General features: G+C 36.3%; 1 protein-coding gene across 1 annotated transcript in view; it reads left to right on the top strand.

Annotated features, from left to right (window-relative positions):
* Window positions 1-22,033, top strand: part of LOC102842677 (60S ribosomal protein L35-like) — a 43,602-nt gene continuing 21,569 nt past the window's right edge. The window contains exon 1 of the mRNA XM_006872723.1: window positions 1-41. Within this exon, the coding sequence (XP_006872785.1) occupies window positions 1-41 (41 nt within the window). The remainder of the gene's footprint in view (window positions 42-22,033) is intronic.

Below are 22,033 nucleotides of genomic sequence, written 5' to 3'. Positions count from 1 at the left end.
ATGGATACCGAGGAATTGAAAGGAACACGAAATTGTAAAAAGTAATTTATTATGCCGTTGTGACTACCCCAGATGAAGTCATTGAAAGCATTTCATGAAGAATAACCCTGGCATCACTAGTTAAGTTTACATTAAGGGCTGCTTCTGCCCACACAAAAACATAAAGGAAAGAAGGGTTTCCATTTTCTTAGCCTCAGCTATTTATGCTGTCCTTCCATAAGCTGATGCTACCATCATTATCGGAGTCCTGGTGTGGCACTGTGGGTTAATACGTCAGACTATAAAGCCGTTTGAACTGCAAGGTCAGCGGTTCAAGCTCACTAGCTGCTCCTCAGAAACCCTATACAGGGTTGCTATGGGTCAGAATTGACTCGAAGGCACTTAACAACAACCATCATTATCATTACCTTTATATAAGACACCAGTTGCTATGCAAATTAAAATCTCACTGAAGCTATGTATCTTTTACAAATAAACACTTGGCTTTGCATTCATCCATATGGAATATATATATATATATATATATATATACATATATATATATATATACACTTGGGTAAGAAGATCTTCCATGAGGTTTGTGACTTTTTGAATCCTAATTTGGGCATTTAAAGCCTAAAAATCATTTCACAGTGTTTTTAGAATCAGTTGTCTCTCCCTATAATCAGTAATCTCCATTGTCATCATAGTGTTAAGACACTATAGACATTTGATCTCTCAGAGTCTTACCCTTTCCTCTAATAACATTGCCAGTGATCATTTAAGTAATCATGAATTACATAGCATAATTTACTATTTTCCCCAAACAAAGAAGTTATCTGTATGAGGATCAGTCTCCAGGGATCACTTCTTTTACCACAAACAGTAACAATTAGATTTATGCAAAACAACAGAGTACATTTAAAAACAAAGATAAATGAGGTAAGTTTAATGAAAGGACTCATAAAGACATTAGTAAGAGAAACCAACAAAGATGGTGCATATCCCAGCACTAACTGCAGTAGGAAGCCATTACACTTAAGTTCTAAAGAAGCAGAGTTATTGCATTAGCACCTTAGTTTTGAAGCCATTATAAAGGGTTTGAAGAATGTATACTTTCCAATGATTTTATGTTGATTTATTATTTGTTTTTAAGAAAGAAAGAAAGAAAAAGAAAAAAAAGACTTTGCACTGTTGTTTCTTCCTGATATGGAGAACTAATACTTAGAAATCTATAAAATGTTTTTGTAAAAGGAAGCAGACATTTAGTGCTCTACCATGGTTTCTCATGGAGTGCTGTCAAACTATGTTTTATGGTTCTTAATTTCTTGTTTCACACTTTTCTCCTGGTAATTTCCTTTTAGAAATTTTACCCATATTGATTTTCATCTTCCTCTGTGTATTTATGAAAGCAGAGGCCAAAACAATTCTGACTTTATATCTACTTTCTGTTACTTGTAGATATGACTTTATATTATAGTTCTGAAAAAAAGACTTTTCCCAGAATAAACTATACAAGTAAAAATAGTTATATTAAAATGTGATACTATAGTATAACACCATCAAAAGAATGTAAGGTTTGAATCTCTCTACTCTGTTAATATGAAAACAATTAAGGGATAGTTAATTTAATAGAATGAATTATTATTAATGCTATTTCTTTTATCAGTATAAAATGTTATATTTACATGGCTCAATGAAGTGCTATTATTTGTCTAAAAGTTTCTATTTGAATAGCAGGCTCTATTACACATCAAGAACATCAGACATGAAGAAAGGTGGTTCAAAAGTCAGAGAAGAAAGAAAAGCTCAAAATGATATTATCACAATTTATCACTGATTCAAAGGTCCATAGTTAATCTACCATACTATGTTGTTGTTATTATATGCCATTGAATAGATTCCAACTCATAGAGATTCTGTTATAGGATTTCTGAATTGTGGCTGGTGAGTCTAAACCGCTGACCTTTGTGGTCCAGTGTTTATCCTATAACGCCACACTAGGACTCCACCATACTATATTATCTCCAGGAGAATCATATAATAATACATTACTGTTCATTACTGTTGTACTCTGCTGTACTTAACATATTATTAAAGGAGTTCTACAGGCAGTCCTGGTGTGGTATTGTGGGATAAAACACTGAACATCAAAGTCTTTTTGAACCACAAGGTCAGCAGTTCAAACTCATGAGCAGCTCCTTGGAAACCCTGTACAGGGTTACTATGAGTCAGAACTGATTCAATGACTCTTAACAACAACAGGCAATTTATACTCATAGTGTGGCACTATAGGATCAGCAGTGGATTGAGAAACACCAGGAGTCCACATTACCTGTGTTGTTAGTATAGCTATGTGCTGTGGAGTTGGTTGTGACTCTTAGTGAACCTGCATAGGGTTTCCAAGGAGCTGCTCATGAGTTTGAACTACCGACCTTGTGGTTCAAATCAACCTTACTGTCCAGTGTTTTATCCCACAGCACCATAGCAGGACTGCCTGTAGGAATACTTTAATAAAATCTTAAATACAGCATAACACAACAGTAATGAAGAGTAATGAACCATAAAATGTAGTTTGACAGCATTCCATGAGGGTTTCCAAGGCTTTTTAAAATCTTGATGGGAGCAGAAAGACGGGAGTGACTGGCAAGCTTGAACTCCTTTTTATTATCCATTGTTGTTGTTGTGTGCCATAGAGTCAGTTCCGACCCATAGAGACCCTGTATAGGGTTTCTGAGGAGCAGCTGGTGAGTTTGAACAGCCGACGTTGCCGTTCAAAGTGACTTTGCAGTCCAGCGCATTAACCCATAGCATCACACCAGGACTCCTTTAATAATATTTTAAGTACTACATAGCACAACAGTTATAAAGATTTATGTGATGATTTCCCTGGAGGTAATGTAATACGATGCTGTATATATGTTCTGATATGGTGCTTAGGATTAGCACTGGACTAGGAAACACAAAGTCAGCAGTTCAAACCCACCAGCAGTTCCTTGGAAACCACTCAGGGATGCTTTGAGTCAGAACGGACTTTAGGGCACTTAAGAACAACAACAACAGCATACACTATGAGAACTGGTGGTTTAGTGGCTTGTGACAGACCTAAAAAAAAGTTACAATTTTATTTTAAATTATACTGAATTGTAAATTAATTTGGGAAATCATTTACTTAAAATATATATATTTACCTTCCAAACCATGAACACTGCTGACCTTGTGGTTACCTGTCCAATGCTTATTCCACAGTGCCACCAGAATTTCTCTTAAAGAAGTTTTGTTTTGTTTTTTTCCTCTCTTAAAGAGGCAACTTAATTGCCTCTTTTGTTGCTATTGTTGAGTTCTGTCAAGCCATTTCTGACTAATAGCCACCCTGTTTAGGGCTTCTAAGGAGCATCTAGTGTGTTTGAACTGCTGACCTGTGCTGTGCCAGATTCAAAATTGCCAATACCAGTCCATTTCAGCTCACATATGCCTAATATACAGATGTTTATGCGTTCCATTTCATTTTTGAAAATTTCCAATTTCCTCAGATTTATACTTCATACATTCCATGTTCCAAATATTAATGGATGTTTACAGCTGTTTCTCTTTATTTTGAGTTTGTCCCATCAGCAAATGAAGGTCCCATGGGCTTTTCTCCTACGGGCTCTACCCCATTCGTGTCATCACAGTCAGTTTCACTTTGAGGAGGCCATTCTTCCCCAGTCACATTTTGAGTACCTTCCAACCTGAGTGGCTTATTTTCCGGCACTATGTCAGACACTGTTTCTTTGCTGTTCATAAGGTTTTCAGTGACTAAGTATTCTGAATAGCTCGTCACTCCTGCTTCCTAGTCTGTCTTTGTCTGGAAGCTTATCTGAAACCTGTGCACCATGGGTGACCCTGCTGGTATTTAAAGTATTGGTGGCATAGCTTTCAGAATTACAGCAACTCACAAGCCACCACAGTATGACAAACTAACAGACTATATATAGAGAGAGTCACCAATTATATTATTGAAAAAGCATCTTGGTTTGTATGTTTGATCAATTTCAGATTAAAGAATCAGGTAGAATTCATGTTTCTATCATTGACTTTAGTGGTTGGTGCATAAATTTTGAATAATAGTAATATTAACTGGCCTTCCTTGTAGGCATAGGTATATTATCCTGCTACAGAAATCATGTTACTTCAATATGACCTGGAAATGCTGTTTGTTTGTTTGTTTGTTTATGAGGAGTTTGATACCATTCCTCTTCAACATGTCTTTCCTGGGTTTGCAAACCATAGGATTGCCTGATTCAAATGGCCAGTACCAGGTCATTGAAGTTCACTAATGGATTTCAAGAGCAAAGATGTCAGTTTGAGCACTAAAGTGCACCTAACTCAAGACATAGTATTTTCAATAGCCTTATACGCATTGTGAAAGTTGGACAATGAATAAGGAAACCCATAGGAGAATTGATGTATTTGAGTGATAGTGTTGGAGAAGTATATTAAAGGTACTATGGACTTCTAGAAGAAAAAACAAATCTGTGTTGAAAACAATACAATCATAATGCTCCTCAGAAACTTACCAGACTTTGTCTCTCATGCTTTGGACATATATCAAGAGGGACCATTCTCTGGAGAAAGACATCATGCTTGGTAAAGTGGAGGGTCAGCGAAAAAGAGTAAGACCCCAAATGAAATGGGTTGTCACAGTGGCAGCAGTAGTTGTAAGGATGACACAGAATTGAGCGGTACTTAGTAATGCTGCACATAGGGTTACTATGGGTCAGAACTGACTCAATGGAATCTAACAACAACAACAATGTCTAGGATATAAATTTTCATGCATTCTATTTCATTTTTGACAATTTCAAATGTCCCTAGATTCATATTTCATACATGACTTGCTCTAACTCCTGATAAACACAGGACTGTTAACTACAAGTTTGGCAGTTCAAACCCACCAGCTGCTCCTTGGAAATCCTATACAGGGTTGCTATGAGTTGAAACTGGTTTGACGGCACTTTACAGCAACAACAAATGTTCTGATTACAAATGACATTTGCAGCTGTTCTTTTTTTTAATTTTAATAATTGTGTGATAGTTTTCCTGGGAGAGCAATAGTTTTACATTCATTCTATCATACATCGTCTCATTGCCATAGTTACCATCCCGTCCATACATCATCACCCAACCAAAAGGTATACCCTGCAAGCCTGCCACCCCCCGCCCCCCACGGTCCTCAGCATGCAGCCCCTTTCCCTCTCTGGATCTCAAGTCCCCAGCCACTCCATCTCTTCACGTCATCATCCCTGCCTCCATTTCAGGCATCACTGCTTCTCTGGGTAGGGTCCCGCTCTCTGCTCTTCTCCATTGATGGTCCCAGGGTCCTCCGCTCCTAGACTGAAAGGTTAATCACTCTCCTCCTTGCTATAAAATGTCCACCTTTACATTTCCAGTCCTCACATCAGACCTGATAACAGTTCTTCACTATGGCTTAACAAGAGACCCATATTTGGAGCTGTTCTTATTTTGTGCCATGCCCCGTCAGGAAGTGAAGGTCTCAAATACTTTGCTCTTTCCACATCATTACAGTCAATTCTACTTTGAAGAAGCAGCTCTTCCTCTTGTTTTCACAGGACTTGTATTGTGAGTGTCTCCAAACCTGAGGGACTTATCTTCAAGCACTATATTAGATACGTTCAGCTGCTATTCATAAGGTTTTCAATGGCTAACCTTTCAGAAATGGTCTGCTTCTCCTTCCTCCACTGTCTTTGGAAATGTTGCTGAAACCTGTCCAACATGGGTGACCTTGATGATGTTTTAAAATACTGGTGGTATCACTTCCAGAATCACAACAACACATAAGGCAAAACAGTGTGAGAATCTGACAGATGTGTGGTAACCTCAAACCTTGATTTTAGGAATAATGTAGAGTTGGACTAGAATATTGGCCTAAATTAAGTGGTGCAAATGGTTTGTGCTCAATTATTAATGTAATGATTGATGGTTAAAATCTATCCAGGTGCATTATGGAATAAAAGCCTGGTGATTTGCATCCATAAAGATTGCAGAAAAGCAAACCCTATCAAGCAGTCTTACTCTAACATATGTTGTTTCCATAAGTTGTAATTGACTTCAGCAATAGATCTTTTTCTAGTGGTCTTTTCTCTTCTGTAGTTCATGACCTGAATCTTTATAATTTACATAATATGGTTAATAACTTTGGAGAAGTTACTAAAGGATAAAATACGATGGACATATGTTATCCTATGTGGGAGTGGCCTGAAATCTTCACCACAGAGAAAGACCATTTCATATTCTTTGGTATTGTCTTTTAATTTGATGACCTCATCTATTGATAGTGATGGCCTAACTAGAGTCTTCAAATCTGATTAGTTTGCATCTCCTCTTTATAGAGGAGAAGCAGGGAGACCAAATGTTCCTGGTCACAGACTCTAGAGGCTTATGTAACAATAAATGCATTATAAATGATATTATATAATTAAAGAATTCTCCATTACTGTCACTGTGTAACAAAAATCTCCAACATGTTGTTGCTTAGAACAGTCATTTTTGTTCACATGAATTCTGTGACTCAAGGTTTAGATTGTCTCTGCTGGAAAAATTTGATGACTGATATTGACTCTACACCCTAGAGCTGGCATCAGCAGATGTTTTATTTACTCATATATCTGGTGGTTGATGTGGGCTGTATACCTGTCTTGACTCCCTCACAATGTTATTGCCTCAGGGTAATCAAACTTCTTAAATAATATTTCAGTGCTAAAAATCAAATGTCCCATTATCAGGGCAGAAGTTTCATTACCTTTTATGATCTAGACTTTGTTGTCAGGCAGCATTACATCCACTTCATTCTGTTGTTTACAATCAAGTCAGAAGTCTAACCAGATTCAAGAGAAGAGGATGAGAAAAGAGCATGTGAGATGGGATATATTGCTGTAGTCACCTTTGCAGAATGTAATCTAATACAAGGATGGATATAGCATTACAATATAAGAATAATAGTGATTAAATTCATTGAAACACAGTAATTGTAAAATTTTAGAGACTGTACTTGAGCACTATTGAATTTCAAAAATTGTAGATATTAGTGGAAGCTATTAGGATAGACATTGGCCTGCTAAAATCTAGGTCAGTAATTCAAACCCATCAGTCAAATCACTCTTGGAAAACGCTTACAGGATTGCTGTGAGTTTGAATGGACTTTTTTAGCACACAGCAACAAAAACCACAGTCTCTTAACAAATGACTATGAAAAAGACTGGTCTGGAACTGTGTCTTGAAATAATATGTAAGATTTTTATAGCTGTTTAAAGATTGGTGAAGGGAGTGTGGGAGATTGGAGGTTTTTATTACACAGATATTGCCATAATAATTTAATACAATAATCGATTCCAAAATCCAGTGGTTTAGAAAAACAAAAGTTTATTATTGCCCATAGCTCTCTTCATTATCTTTGATCCAGATATCTGAGTTGGGGCTGAAAGGACAGCTGTGTTTTCAACTACTGTTCATCTGAGGTATTCTCTTTCTCAAATTTAGTTTCAGATCCACTCCATGTGGCTTTCAACCTTATCTCACAGGGCATTTGCCAAGCTCTTTTCATGATGAATGGTAGGTGGCATTTAAGTTTCTTGATTCAAACTTGAAAACATTAAATTTGAAAAGTGCATTGTAGGATCAAGTCTAATATTAACTGGAAAAGGAAGTAGGTATGTGACTACCCATTGGTAGGGAGAGATTTGTTAATAATGCAAAGAATTATTACTACCAGAACAAGAATAAAGAGGAGCTTATTCCAAATGACAAAAATAACTGAAACAAATATAGAAAAATAAGCATATATATTGATAGTTGAGTACTGGTGTGGACTGCAAGGCCAGTCTGAACTACAAGGGCAGCAGTTGAAACCCACCAGCCTCTCCTCAGAAACCTTAGGAAGGGTTGCTATGAGTTGGAACTGACTCAATAGCAGTCTACAATGGCAATAAAAGAGATCATTTAAAGAGGTCCTGGTGGCACTGTGGCATAAGCATTGGACAGCTAACAATAGTGTCAGCAGTTTAAAGCCACCAGCAGCTCTGTGGCAGAAAGATGAGGTTTTCTGCTCCTTTAAAAATGTACATCCTCAGAAGCTATATACAGGCTCACTATGAGTGGTACCCAAGCCAATGAAAACAACATGATAAATTGAGAAAAGATTGAAATCATCAAATATTTCATTTTGTTTGAATCCACAGTCAACATTCATGGAAGCAATAGTGAAGAAATGAAAAGAAGTATTGCATAAAGGAAATCTGCTGTGGAAGACCTCTTTAAAGTGTTAAACAGAAAAGATGTCAGTTTGAGGACTAAGGTGCATCTGAGACAGCCCATAATATTCGCAATCACCTCATATATGTGTGAAAGTTGGACAATGGATAAGGAAGAGCATAGAAGAATTGATGCATTTAAATTAAAGTGTTGGAAGAGAATATTGAAATTATCATGGACTGCTAGAAGAACAAACAAATATAAGTTAGAAGAAGTACAGTCAGATTGTTCCTTAAGAAGTATGACTGATGAGACTTCATCTCACATAATTTAGGCATGTTATTAAGATGGACCAGTCCCTGGAGAAAGACATCTTGCTTGGTCAAGTCAAGGGTCATTGAAAGAGAGGAAGAGTCTCAATGAGACAGATTGACACACTGCAGCAACAATGGGCTCAAACATAACAGCAATTGTGAGGATGGTGCAGAACCTGGTGGTATTTCATTCTGTTCTGCATAACATTACTATGAGTAGAGGGAGTAACAAGTAGTTTAAAGGAGCACTTGTGGCATGCTGGATTGAGCATTTGTCTGCTAACCACAGTTTGGCAGTTCAAATCCCCCAATTCAAAACATGGAAGAAAGATGAGCTATGTGCCCTTGTAAAGATTTATAATCACAGAAGATCTATGGAGCAATTGTACACAGTCCTATAGAAATGCTATAAGTTGGAATCAACCAGACCAAAAGTGGGTTTGGGCTTTTTAGGGGTAAATTGAGTCCCTGTATTGTATAAACAGTTAATGCACTTGGCTGTTTACCACAAATTGAATTTTAGAGTCCACTAAGGTATTCTGCGGGAGAAAGATGAGACTTTCTACTCCCGTAAAGATTTACAAAAGCCTCAGAAACCCTATTCAGGGTTGCTATGGGTCAGAACTGACTCAACAGCACTTAACAACAACAACAACAACAAGGTATGTCTCAGTAGAAAAAACTGGCAATGTAATTAAAAAAAAATTAGCCATCACAAACCTTTGAAGTACAGTTCTACTCTAATATGGGTTCTCTATAGTGGGAATCTATTTGATAGCAAATGGTTAAAGGTATTTAGAAAAAGAAAGACTAGCTAGGAGGTCTTTGTTTTTTCAAAATCATCCAGATAGTAAAATTATCAGTAAATTTGTATTATACATATCCTGATGAAAAGAGTAAAATGAAAGAAAAAAAAACAAACATAATTTAAATACTCTTACATCCTTAAAAAAATATTTTAAATAAAAAAGACATCTAAAATTGCAATTTCACAAACTGAAGATTTTGTCTGATTTTCTTGTTCATATATCACTGCCATGAAGATGTATTTTAAATTATTTATCAAGTGTGATGTCTCTATAATGCAAGATGTGCATGTCCTTACAGTGTCACTAAGTGAATGATCTGGCTGCTGTTGTTATTGGGTACCACTGAGTTGGCTCTGACTCAGAATAAGCCTACGTACAACAGAAAAAACACTCTCCATTATGGAGCCAGCCTCATGATTATTGTTACAGTTGATCCTATTGCTGTTGCCACAGTGCCAACCCATCTCATTGGTGGGGTATTCATCTTTTTCTTTTACCTTTCACGTTTCCAAGCATGATAACCTTCTCCAAGCACTGGTCCTCCTTGACAGCATGTCCAAAGTATGACTGATGAAGTCTCACCATCATGGTTTCTAAAGTGCATTCTGACTATGCTTCTTTCATGACAGATTCACTTTTTTTTTTTTTTTTTCTAGCAGTACTTTGTACTTTCAATATTCTACTCCAACACCATAACACAAATCCATCAGTTGCTCCACGGTCTTCCTTATTCATTGTCTAACTTTCACATGCATATGAAGCTTTTGACATTACCATGGCTTGAGTCCATCTCATCTTACTCCTCAAACTGATATCTTTGTTCTTGATCAGTTTAAAGAGGTCTTGTGCAGTAGTTTTGCATAATGCAATATGTCATTTACTTCCTTATCTGCTGCTTCTGTAGTGTTGATGGTGAATCCAAGCAAAATGAAGTCTTTGACAACTTAATTTTTTTTTCACTTACCATTATGTTATTTATTGATCTAGGTGTGAGAAATTTTGTTTTATTTACCTTGAGGTGCAATTCATCTAAATGTTGTAGTCTTTGATCTTTGAGATTGTCATAATGTAAAGGCTTGCATATTTCTGTGATACTGGAACTTATGTCACAAGTATTTTAAAAACAAGTATTTCAAATATCAGAATGGTTACCTGTGGTAGACAAGTTTCAGTGGAACTTCCTACCTAACACAGACTAGAAAGAAAGAAAGAAAGAAAGAAAGAAAGAAAGAAAGAAAGAAAGAAAGAAAGGGCAGACTACTTCTGAAATATTAGTCACTTAATACTTTATGAATAGTGGTGAAACATTGTCTGATCCCATGCTGGAAGATAAGCCCCTCAGGTTGTAAGTCATTCAAAGTATGACTAGGAAAAAACTGTCTCCTCAAAGTAGAATCAACCTACATTTTTCTTAATGATCTGGATGAAGGAAAGTATCCTTGACCTTCATTTGCTGATGTGGCATAACTCAAAATAAGATGTACAATGTATGCTTATTTTGATTTTTTTGTGTCTTTTTAAATGTATTATTGTGAATCGGGTGACAGTTTACATAATAAATCAGTTTTCCATTCAATAATTCCTACACATTTTCTTTCATGTCCTTGATGCACTCTCCATAATGTAACATCACTTATCTCTCTTCCTCCTGTGTTTCCTATTTCTACTTCTCTTTCTTTCCTAACCATTCTGAACTTTGCCTGTGGATAAATGCTGTCCTTTTGAATTCCAATAGTTGATTATCCTAAGGTGTACAAACCTCCAAAGTATTTTTGTTCCCTTCTTAGACCTTTCACTTGGCTGAAAATTAAGCCATATGTGTGAGTTCATTTCCAGACCTGAAGGGGGTTAAGGGTTTTTTTGAGTTTTTATTCAGCTAGAAATATTGGTCTTTTTATGGTTTTGAGTTTTGTTTAACCTTTATCTCCTACTGTATCCAAGACTTTCTAATATGGTCCCTTTCATAGCAAATAGTAGTGGTGGCTTAGACACTGTCTAGTTCTTCTGATTTCAGAGTTGTAAAGAATGGTTGCATGATCCATCAGTCCATTTAGCTGATTGCTTTAATCTCTTTTCCACTTATTCACTTCTCTTTCCTCCAGACAGGGAGAGACCATAGCACTCTAGATGATTATCACTACTCAGCAAAGCAGAATATAAAACATTGACTTTGTGGAGTATGTTATGTCAATTGACCTTGGTGTCACCTGAGACTATGGTTTGAGCCTCCAAATCCAGTGATTCATTCCCTCCAAGGTGGAGTCCTGGTGTGGTGCTGTGGGCTAATGTGTCAGGCTGCAAAGTCGTTTGAACTGCAAGGTTGGTGGTTCAAGCTCACCAGCTGCTCCTTGGAAACCCTATACAGGATTGTTATGGGTTGGAATCGACTTGATGGCACTTACCAACAGCAACAAGTGTGGGGTAAAGTCTCAGAAGTTTTCATCATTTTGCTCCCATGTGCTCCACCACATTCTAGTTCTGGTGTGGCACTATAAGATAAACACTGGACTGCTAACTATGAGGTTGGTGGTTCAAACCCATCAGTCTTTCCTTGGAAATCCTATACAAGGTTGCTCTGAGTCACAATTGTCTTCATGGCACTTAAAAACAACAACAAACTCTACCACACTGATAGATATATTTGCAGCATATGTAAATATACATGTAGAAATATCATGTTTCAAACCTATAAACATATATTCGTGATCATAGTTCCACTCTACCTCCTGTCCCATTTCAATTTGTCCATCTATTTATACATTGTGTCTTCATGTGTATATAATAATATTTACCTATGTTACCTTTAATTCTTTCACTAAAAAATAGTATTTTTTATAATATTTTGTACTTTGATAATATTCTCTTAAATTTAAATTCTCTTAAACAAATTAAATTTGATACTACATTTTAAGTTAGAATCTATAATATAGCTAGATTAGACTAGCTAAAGTTCTCTGGAAATGAAAATTTATATATTAGAATCTCATCCAAATTTGTCCTGAAAATGACATATAGAAGGGCACCCACAATTTATTTATTACTTCACTATTGAAAAAAATTATGACATAAAATTGAAATAACACTGATTACAAACCATAGATTTCTGAGTTAAAGAAATAGCCCCCAAACATGAATATATTATATTTTAGCATAATTGAGCACTCAAGCTGATACATAATTTATTCAACATTTGGGTGTACCAGGATATGTATACCATGCTCTGTGAATTTGATATACTATGGTTGCTTCTATGCTGCATATATGCTAGAATTATACCACCCATATTTCAAATCCCAGCAAGGTTACCCATGGTGGACAGGTTTCAGTGGATCTTCCAGACTAAGACAACTTAGGAAGAAGTAAGAGGCAGACCACTTCTGAAAAAGGAGTCTCTGAAAACATTACAAATAGTAATAGGACACTGTCTGAAACAGTTCCAGGAGATGAAATCCTCAAATTAGAAGGCTCCCTCAAAATAAAGTCAACCCAAATGATGTGGATAGAGCAAAGCTCTCAGAACCTTCATTTGTTGATGGGGTAAGATTCAAAATGAGAATAAATACATTTGCAATCATTAATAATCAGACCTTGGAATACAAAAAGTATGAGTCTTGGAAAATTGGCAGTTGTCAAAAATGAAATAGCATGCATAAATATTGATATTTATGGTATTAGCCATTTTGAATTGGACAGTTACTTAACTTACAGAGGAATAGCACTGTATTCATTATCCAAACGATTATTTCAAGATCTATCTTGAATTATAATCCTTTCAATTAATGTGATTGTTATTCAAATTTATATACCAACCACTAAAGCCATGATGCAAAAATGGAAGAATTATAACCACTTCATCAGTTTTAAATTGATCAAACATGGAACAATGATGAATTATAGTTGCTGGTGACTGGAATGCAAAAGTTGGGAACAAAAAAGAGTTGTCAGCTGTAAGAAAATATGACTTTCATGATACAAATGATGTTGGAGATTGTATGATAGATGTTTATGATTGTATGATAGATATTTGCAAGGCCAACAACTTATTCATTGTTAAGTAACTTTTTTCTTCCTCTCTCTCTCTTTTTATAGAACAGAAATGGCTAGTATACACCTGCATTTCACCAGATATAACAGACAGAAATCAAATAGAATATCTCTGTGGAAAGTGATAGTGGGGAAGTTCAATGTCATCACTCAAAATTAATTCACGGGCTGACTGGTTGAACATATCATCAGTTACTCATATGCACATTTGTGGTTGAAGCTGAGGAAAAGTAGAACAAGTCAACAAGAGTCAAAAAAAAAAAAAAAAATCATCCCAGATGAATTTGGAAGCAATCCCACGAACAGATTTGATGCAATAAACACTAATGACCAATGACCAGATCGCTAGTGGATGACAGCAAGAACAATATACATGAAGAAAGCAAAAGGTCATTAAAAAGACAAGAATGAATGAAAAGACCAACATTGACATCAGAAGAGATGCTGAAACTTGCTCTTGCAAATGGAAAAGCTATAGCAACTGGAAAAAATGGTGGAGTAAAAAAAAAATTAACAGAACATTTCAAAGAATAGTTCAGAAGAAAAACTAAATTATTATAATGAGTTGTCCAAAGCCTTGGAGTTAGAAAACCAAATAGAAAGAACATACTCAGTATTCATCAAGCAGAAAGAATTATGGGGTAAAAAAAATCAAGCCTTAGATTCCAATACTGAAAGATTTTATGGACAAAATATTGAACAATACAAGAAGCATCTAAAGAAGATGGAGAGAATACACAGAGTCACGGTGCCAAAAATAATTGAACGATGTTCAATCATTTCAAGAGATTACATATAATGAAGAGATGATGGAATTGAAGGAAGAACAAGCATCACAGAAGGCATTGGCAAAAACAAGGGTCCAGAAATTGATGGAATATCAATGGAAATGTCTTAAAAAACTAATGCAACACTATAGGGACTCGTTTGTCTATGTTGAGAAATTTGTAAGATATGGCAAACTGAAAGAAAGGGATTCATTTATATGCCCATTCCAAAGAAAGGTGACACAATAAATGTACAAATTATCAAACAATGCCATTAACATCACATTCAAATAAAATTTTTCTAAAGATAGTTTTAAAACTGTTTCAGCAATAAGCCAACTGGGAGCCACCAGAAATTCAAGCCAAATTCAGAAGAGATGGTGGAATGAAGGATATTGAAAATTTCAAAAGGAAGCTTGAGAAGCCAAAGTGAAATATTATAGCTAAATGTGAAAGACCTGACATTAAAAAACCAAAAGGGAACAACACACTCAGCATTTTTCAAGCTGAGGGAACTGAAGAAAAAAATCAAGCCTTGACTTGAGGCATTGAAGGATTATTGAATGATGCATAAAACATGAAAAAAATATCGAAGGACTACAGAGACAGGAGTCCTCATGTGGCGCTGTGGTTAATGCATCAGACTGCAAAGTCGTTTAAACTGCAAGCTTTGTGGTTCAAGCTCACCAACCGCTCCTTGGAAACCCTATACAGGGTTGCTATGGATCTGAATTGACTCGATGGCACTTAACAACAACAACAACAACAGAGAATTACTGTACCAAAAGGAAATGGTCAGTGTACAACCATTTCAAGAAATAGCACATGATTAAGAGTCAATGATCCTGAAAGATGAAGTCTTAGGTACATTGAAGTCATTTGCAAAGAACAAGGTACCGGGAATTGATGGAATACAAATGGAAATCTTTCAGCAAAGTGAGGTGGCACTGGAGGCACTCACTCATGTATGCCTAGAAATTTGGAAGACAACTGTCTGGGAAACTAACAGGAAGAGATCCTTATCTGCATCCATTATTAAGAGAGGTAACCCAAGGGAATGAAGAAATTATCAGACAATATCATTGATATCCCATGCAAGTAAAATTTTACTAAAGATAATACAAAAATGGCTGCAGCCATGCATTGACAGAGAACTTTCAGAGATTAAAGCTGGATTTAGAAAAGGACATGGAAAGAGGGATATCATCACTGGCATCAGATGGATCTTGGTTGAAAGCAGAGAATATCAGAAAGATGTGTGTTGTTAAGTGTCATCGAGTTGGTTTTGACCCACAGCGACCTGTGTAGGGTTTCTGAGGAGTTGCTGCTGAGCTTGAACCGCTGACATTGTGGTTCAAACCAATTTTGCAGTCTAGCACATTAACCCACGGTGCCATTCCAGGACTCCAGATGTTTACCTGTGTTTTATTGACTACACAAAGATTTTTTATTGTATGGCTTATGTCAAGCTGTGGACAACATTGTGGAGAACGAGTGTTCCAGAACACTTAATTGTGCTCAAGAGGAATCTGTACACAGAGCTAGAGGTAGTTGATGGAACAAAACAAGAGAACAGTGAATGGTTTAAAATCAGGAAAGGTGTGTGCCAGGGTTGTATTCTTTCACCATACGTATTCAAATTTATTCATAGATTAACTTTTTTTCCCTTTTTCTCAGTACTTTAAAGATGATTTTCTTTTCTGTTTTTACCTCCATTGTTTCTGAAAATAAAATACTTTTCTGGAATGATATTTGTAATTTTTCCCCTGTAATTGTAAAATAACCTTTTTATGTTTGATATTTAATAGTTTGACTAAATGGTTGCATATTTCCTGCTTAGACTTTGCTAATCTTCTTGTAAATGTAGGCTGCAGTCTTTCATCAACTTTGGAAAATCTTAATCATTACCTTTTCAAATCCTTCTTTTCATTAATTCTCTTATATTAAGCCTCTAATCTGCTAATTCCAGTATATTCATGATCTATATATTCCTCTCTATTACTTTGTTTCCTGTCTGATGGATCATATTTTTCTACTTCTTTGTGTGTCTTACAGTTAATGATTTTATGCAAGATATTGCGTGTTAAAGAACAGTGGAAAGTAAGATAGGTAATATTACTCTAGAAAAGGAATTCCCCTTTATCTGTTTTGGTACTAACACAGAAGGCTGAGTTAAATCTAAAGATCTGAGTTTGTTGCAGTTTAATTAATTCATTCATGACTGGTTTTCAAATATTTGAAAGCAAAATTAGGAACTTTCTTTCAATGGAACTTGAATCTGAGCACCAACAATCTTTGATACATATATTTTTGGAGTCCTGGTGTGAGCTGTGGGTTAATGCACTGGACTGCAAAGTCATTTGTACCTCAAGGTCAGTGGTTCAAGCTCACCAGCTGCTCCTTGGAAACCCTATACAGGGTTGCTATGGGTCAGAACTGACTTGACAGCACTTAACAATAACAGCAGCAAAAACAATGTGTATACATCACATCGCAGTTTCCAGTTTGCAAATTCTGTTTTATATATTGCTATGAGGGGTTATGAGTTGGGCTGCTAATCTCACGGTCAGCAGTTTCATAGGAGAAAGATGAAGATTTCTGCTCCCGTAAAGATTTACAGCCTTGGAAACCTTGGTCACTATGAGTTGGAACCGACTCCACGACAAATAACAGCAACATAACAATGAATATTTCGGGAGTCCTGGTATGGCGCTGTGGGTTAATGCACTGGACTACAAGGTTGGTTTGAACCGCAAGGTCAGCTGCTCCTTGGAAACCCTATACATGGTCGCTATGAGTTGGAACCGACTGACAGGACTTAACAACAACATCAAAATTTTGGGTACTTGAGTCTTATCTACACTCTAGGTCAACACAAGACTTCTACACATCAGGAAATTTCTTTCCACTTTGATGTTTTCCTCACAGACTTCAGCAAACTCCAGTTTTGCCTTCTATTGAAAATATGTGCTTCTAAGGGAAACACTTTTAGTCCACATTCTATGTCTACCAACCTTTTGAGTGTACCCACCCAGTAATCATTGACTTTCTGTAATAATATTGAAATATTAAATATTAATAAGAATAACAATGAATCTGTGAAACATCTCCTAACAGCCATGGTCTGCCAAAAGAGCCAATAGATCCATTTTGGGAGAAGTGCCACCAGAGTGCTCCTTGGAGGCCAAGATGGCCAAAATTCATCTCTCATACTTTGGACATATTGTCAGGAGGGAGCAGTCACTGGAGAATGATATCATGTTTGGTAAGGTGGAGGGTCAGAGAAAAAGAGGAAGTCCCCCAACGAGATGGATTAGCCAAGTGGCAGCATCTATAGACTCAAGCGTGGCAACAGTAGTGAGGTTGGCCCAGAGCTGGGCAGTCTTTCGTTCTGTTGTGCATAAAGTTGCTATGGGTTGGTACCGACTCAATCTTTCCAAACAACAACAACCCTTTAGCCTGTACACACAGTGTTTTATGCATAGGGCTGCTAATTGCAAAGACAGCAGTCTGAATCCAATAGCAACTCTCTGGGAGAAAGTTGAGGCTTTCTTTGCCCATATAGATTTACAGCTTCGGAAACCATATACAGCTTCACTGTTACCCAGAAGCAATCTGAGGTAACATGACCAACATCACCCTGTAGTTAGTGAATTTCTATCCCTTCCCTCCTATCCCTGGTAACCATTAAAGAATGTCTTTTAGCATGAAATCTTTCTTGACTTTTACAATAGTGATCTCATACAATATTTATCCTTTTGTGATGAACTAATTCCACTTGGCATAAGGGTCCTCCAGTTTTATCCATGTTAGGAGATGTTTCACAGATTCATTGTTATTCTTCAACGTTGCATAGTATTCCATTGCATGTATGTACCAAAGTTTGTCTATACATTCTTTCATTGATGGACATTTAGACTCTCATTCTTTTTACTATTGTGATAAGTGAGGCAATGGACATAAGTGTATATATATCTATTCATGTTGTGTCTCTTATTTATTGAGGATATATACCAAGTAGATGGATTGTTCAGTCATACAGTATTTCTATTTCCAAATTTTTGAAGAAGTACCATACTGTTTTTCCTTAGTGGCTGCACCATTTCACAATGCCAAAAGCAGTGTAGGCCAATACCAGTCTCTCCACACCCTTGCGAGCATTTCTTGTTTTTTATTTTATTTTTTTTTAAATTTTGCTATTAATGATGGGGTGAAATGCTTGATTTAAAAAAAAAAAAAAAAAACATGTCTCTAATGGCTAATGGAAGTCCTGGTGTGGCACTGTGGGTTAATGCACTAGACAGCAAGGTAGTGTGAACCACAACGTCAGCAGTTCAAGCTTATGAGATGCTCCTCAGAAGCCCTATACAGAGTCGCTGTAAGTCAGAATTGACTTGCTGGCACTTAACAACAACAATGATGGCTGATGATTGTGAACGTTTCTTTGTATGTTTGTTGGCCACTTGAATGTCTTCTTTGGTGAATGGTCTGTTCATGTCCTCTGCACACATCTTAATTTTGTTGTTGTTGTTGTTCTTTTTGAGGTGTTGATGTTTTCTATAAATTTTAGAGATTAATTTATTTCCTTTCATTAATTCCCAGAGCCTTGATTTTTTTCAATGCCTTTAGTACAACTTCGACTCTTCTTCCTTCAACACCATCTATAATTGATAATTTGTTGCATCTTGAAATGAATGAACATTGGCCATTTCCTTTTGGTACAGTGACTTTATGCTCTTTCCATTTTCTTTTGATACTTCCTGCTCCATTACATATTTTAAATATTGTTTTTGTTGTTAAGTGCCATCGAGTCGGTTCTGACCCATAGTGAGACTGTATAGTATTTCCAAGGAGCAGCTTGAAATTTTTTGTCACTTCTTTCAGATTGAGAGATACTAAACATGTTCTTCCCTTTTGTTTTTCTAAGTACAAGGCTTTGTACATTTCATTATAATACTTGAATTACCCTTAGAAATTCTCTATTCAGCTCTTTTACTTACTCATTTCTTCCAGTTGCCTAAGCCTTTCTATACTCAAAAGCAAGTTTCAGAGTCTCTTCTGATTTCTACTTTGTTTTCTTGTTCTTTATTCTCTGTTAAATAATATTTTGTTTTCTGCCTGTATGATATACTTGATGTCATTCCACAACTCTTCTGGTTTTTGATCATTAGTGTCTAATGCATCAACTCTGTTCTTGTGATGATGTCTAAATGCAGGTGGGATATATTAAAGGTCATAGTTTAGCTCTCATGGACTTTCAAAAATTTTCTTCAGCATCAGCTTCGGCCTGAGTTTGCACATGAACAATTTGTAGTCTGTTACACATTCTTCCCCTGGCCTTGTTGTAGCAGATTATATTGAGCTTCTCTATCATCTCTTCTCAGAGATGCAGTCAGTTTGATTCCTGTGGTGAGGTCCATGTATATAATCAATATTCATGTTGTTGAGAAAAGTTATTTTCAATTTCAAAAAGCCATTGCTTTTGAAAAATCATGTCATGCAACCTCTAGCATAGCTTCTATCACCACCATCATGTTTTTCAACTAGTGATCTTTCCTCTTTGTTTCCAATTTTCACACACCTGACATCAATACTTATCTATGCATCTTGGTTGCATATGTGATCAATTTCAAACTGAGACGTTGGTAGAATTCTTCAGTGGCTTTATTGGTTAGTGTTTAAATTAGAATAATAGTAGTATTGGTTAGTCTTCCTTTTAGGCATATAAATATTTTCTTATTATATACTGCATTATAGTTCAAGAGCAACCTTAAAATGATCTTTTGGACATTGACCGTTATTTCATTACTCTTCAGTTTGTCCTTCTCCGCACAGTATATTACTTTATTGCCTGATTAAAAATGGGCAACACCAGTCTATTTCAGCTCATTAATGCCTCTGATTAACTATGCACCTGTCGGTTTGGCTTGTGTATTGCTGTGACGCTGGAAGGTATACCACCAGTGTTTTGAATATGAGCAGGGTCATCCATGTAGGTCCTGGTGTAGCATTGTAGGATAAACCCTGGACTGCTAACTACAAGGTCTGGGGTTCAAACCCACCAGCAACTCCTTTAAACCCTGTACCGGTTCTCTTATGAGTCAGAACTGACTCGACAGCACTTAACAAAAATAACAACATCCATGTAGGTCAGGTTTCAGCAGTTTTTCAGGCTTAAGACAGAATAAGAAGGGGATGTGGACCACTTATAAATGTCTATCTACTGAAAACCTTATGAATAGCTGTGTAACATTGTCAGATATTATTCTGGAAGATGAGTCCCTCAGTTTAGAAGATATTAAAATAGTTTTAGGGAATGGCTGCCTCCACAAAGCAGTTGATCTTAATGACCAGAATGCAGCAAAGCTTTCAAGACTTTCGTTTGCTGAACTGGCACCATTCAAAATGGAAAGAAAGAGCAGCAAACATCCATTAACAATAGGAATATGGAATGTATGAAGTATGAAATCTATGGAAATTTGAAGTTGTCAAGAATTAAGTGGAATGTATTAAAATCACAGCATTAGTGAGCTGAAATGGATTTACATTGGCCAATTTGAATCTGATAATCATATGGTTTACTATGCTAGAAATGACAAATTGAAGAGGAAAGGCATTGTGTTCATTGTCCACAAGAAAGGTTCTAAACGACTTTGAGGTCTAATGAATTATTCCTGTAGGGAAACATCAGGACTCTACCTGTTGAATAGTAAGTTATATGAAATTTTACTTATTGTTACTAGCTTGTTGTTGTTGTGTGCTGTGGAATCGGTTCTGACTCATAGCTACCCTGTACAGGGTTTCCGAGGCTGTAAATCTTTATGGGAGCAGAACGCCTCACATCTTTCTCCCATGGAACAGCTGATAGTTTCGAACTGCTGACCTTAATGTTCACAGCCTATTCGTAACAACTACACTACCAGAGCTCGTTGTAAATCATTGTTAAGTGCAGTCTAGTCGATTCTGACTCATAGTGACCCTGCATAGGGTTTCTGAGGAGCTGTTGGGAGGTTCAAACTACAGATCTTGTGGTTTGCAGTTTAGTAGTGACCCTACAGCATCATACCAGGAGTCCTGAAAAACAGTAAACACTCTGAATTTTGTTAAGTTAAAATTTCTGTGTTTATTACTCTGTATTAGAATATCCTAATGTCTATTCATTAAAATCTATTTATGTGTGTGTATGCCTTTATTTTATCCTTGATATAATTCAAGTTTCCTTTAATAAATAGAAATACTTCTTAACATTAATGATGAATCATAAGTAGGAGAAGAATAAATTGTGAAAATTGTGTACTAATATGTGATTCATAGTTGTCCCTGTTGTTTCAGCATGTTAAAAAAAAAATGGTTTTCATTTATCTGTGATTCTTCAGAAAATTTCATAAAGCTCTCTTTATGGTCATTTTATCTACAAAGAATAAAGGTGCATTTAAAATAATAAAAATAAATGTCACTTATAATAATGAATCATAGGTCAATGAATTTCATATATTTATAATGCTTTATTCATTTCCTCTCAGATTTATTTACTGGAAATGTAGAAGCATTGGTCCAAAACACATTATAAACCCTCTCTATCCTTGACTATACTAAGTGACTTCAAAATGTTCACAGAGAAGTGGAATCAAAAGATACTGTAATTTTTCCATGAAAAATTTTAAACCCCACATAAAACTTTCACCTAGTCAAATTTCTGACTCCTGGCAACCCTATATTTGTTGTTGTCAGGTGCCATTGAGTCGGAACTGACTCATAGCAATCCCTTGCGCAGCAGAAGGAAACAATGTCCGATCCTGGGCCAACCTCACTACCGCTGCCACACTTGAGTCCATCAATGATGTCACCTGGCCAATCCATCTCGTTAGGG

This window comes from Chrysochloris asiatica, unplaced genomic scaffold (genome assembly GCF_000296735.1).
Source record: "Chrysochloris asiatica unplaced genomic scaffold, ChrAsi1.0 scaffold00211, whole genome shotgun sequence".
NCBI classification, from domain to species: domain Eukaryota; kingdom Metazoa; phylum Chordata; class Mammalia; order Afrosoricida; family Chrysochloridae; genus Chrysochloris; species Chrysochloris asiatica.
The sequence above is the reverse complement of the archived record's forward strand: the minus strand, read 5'-3'. Positions and strand labels throughout refer to the sequence as shown.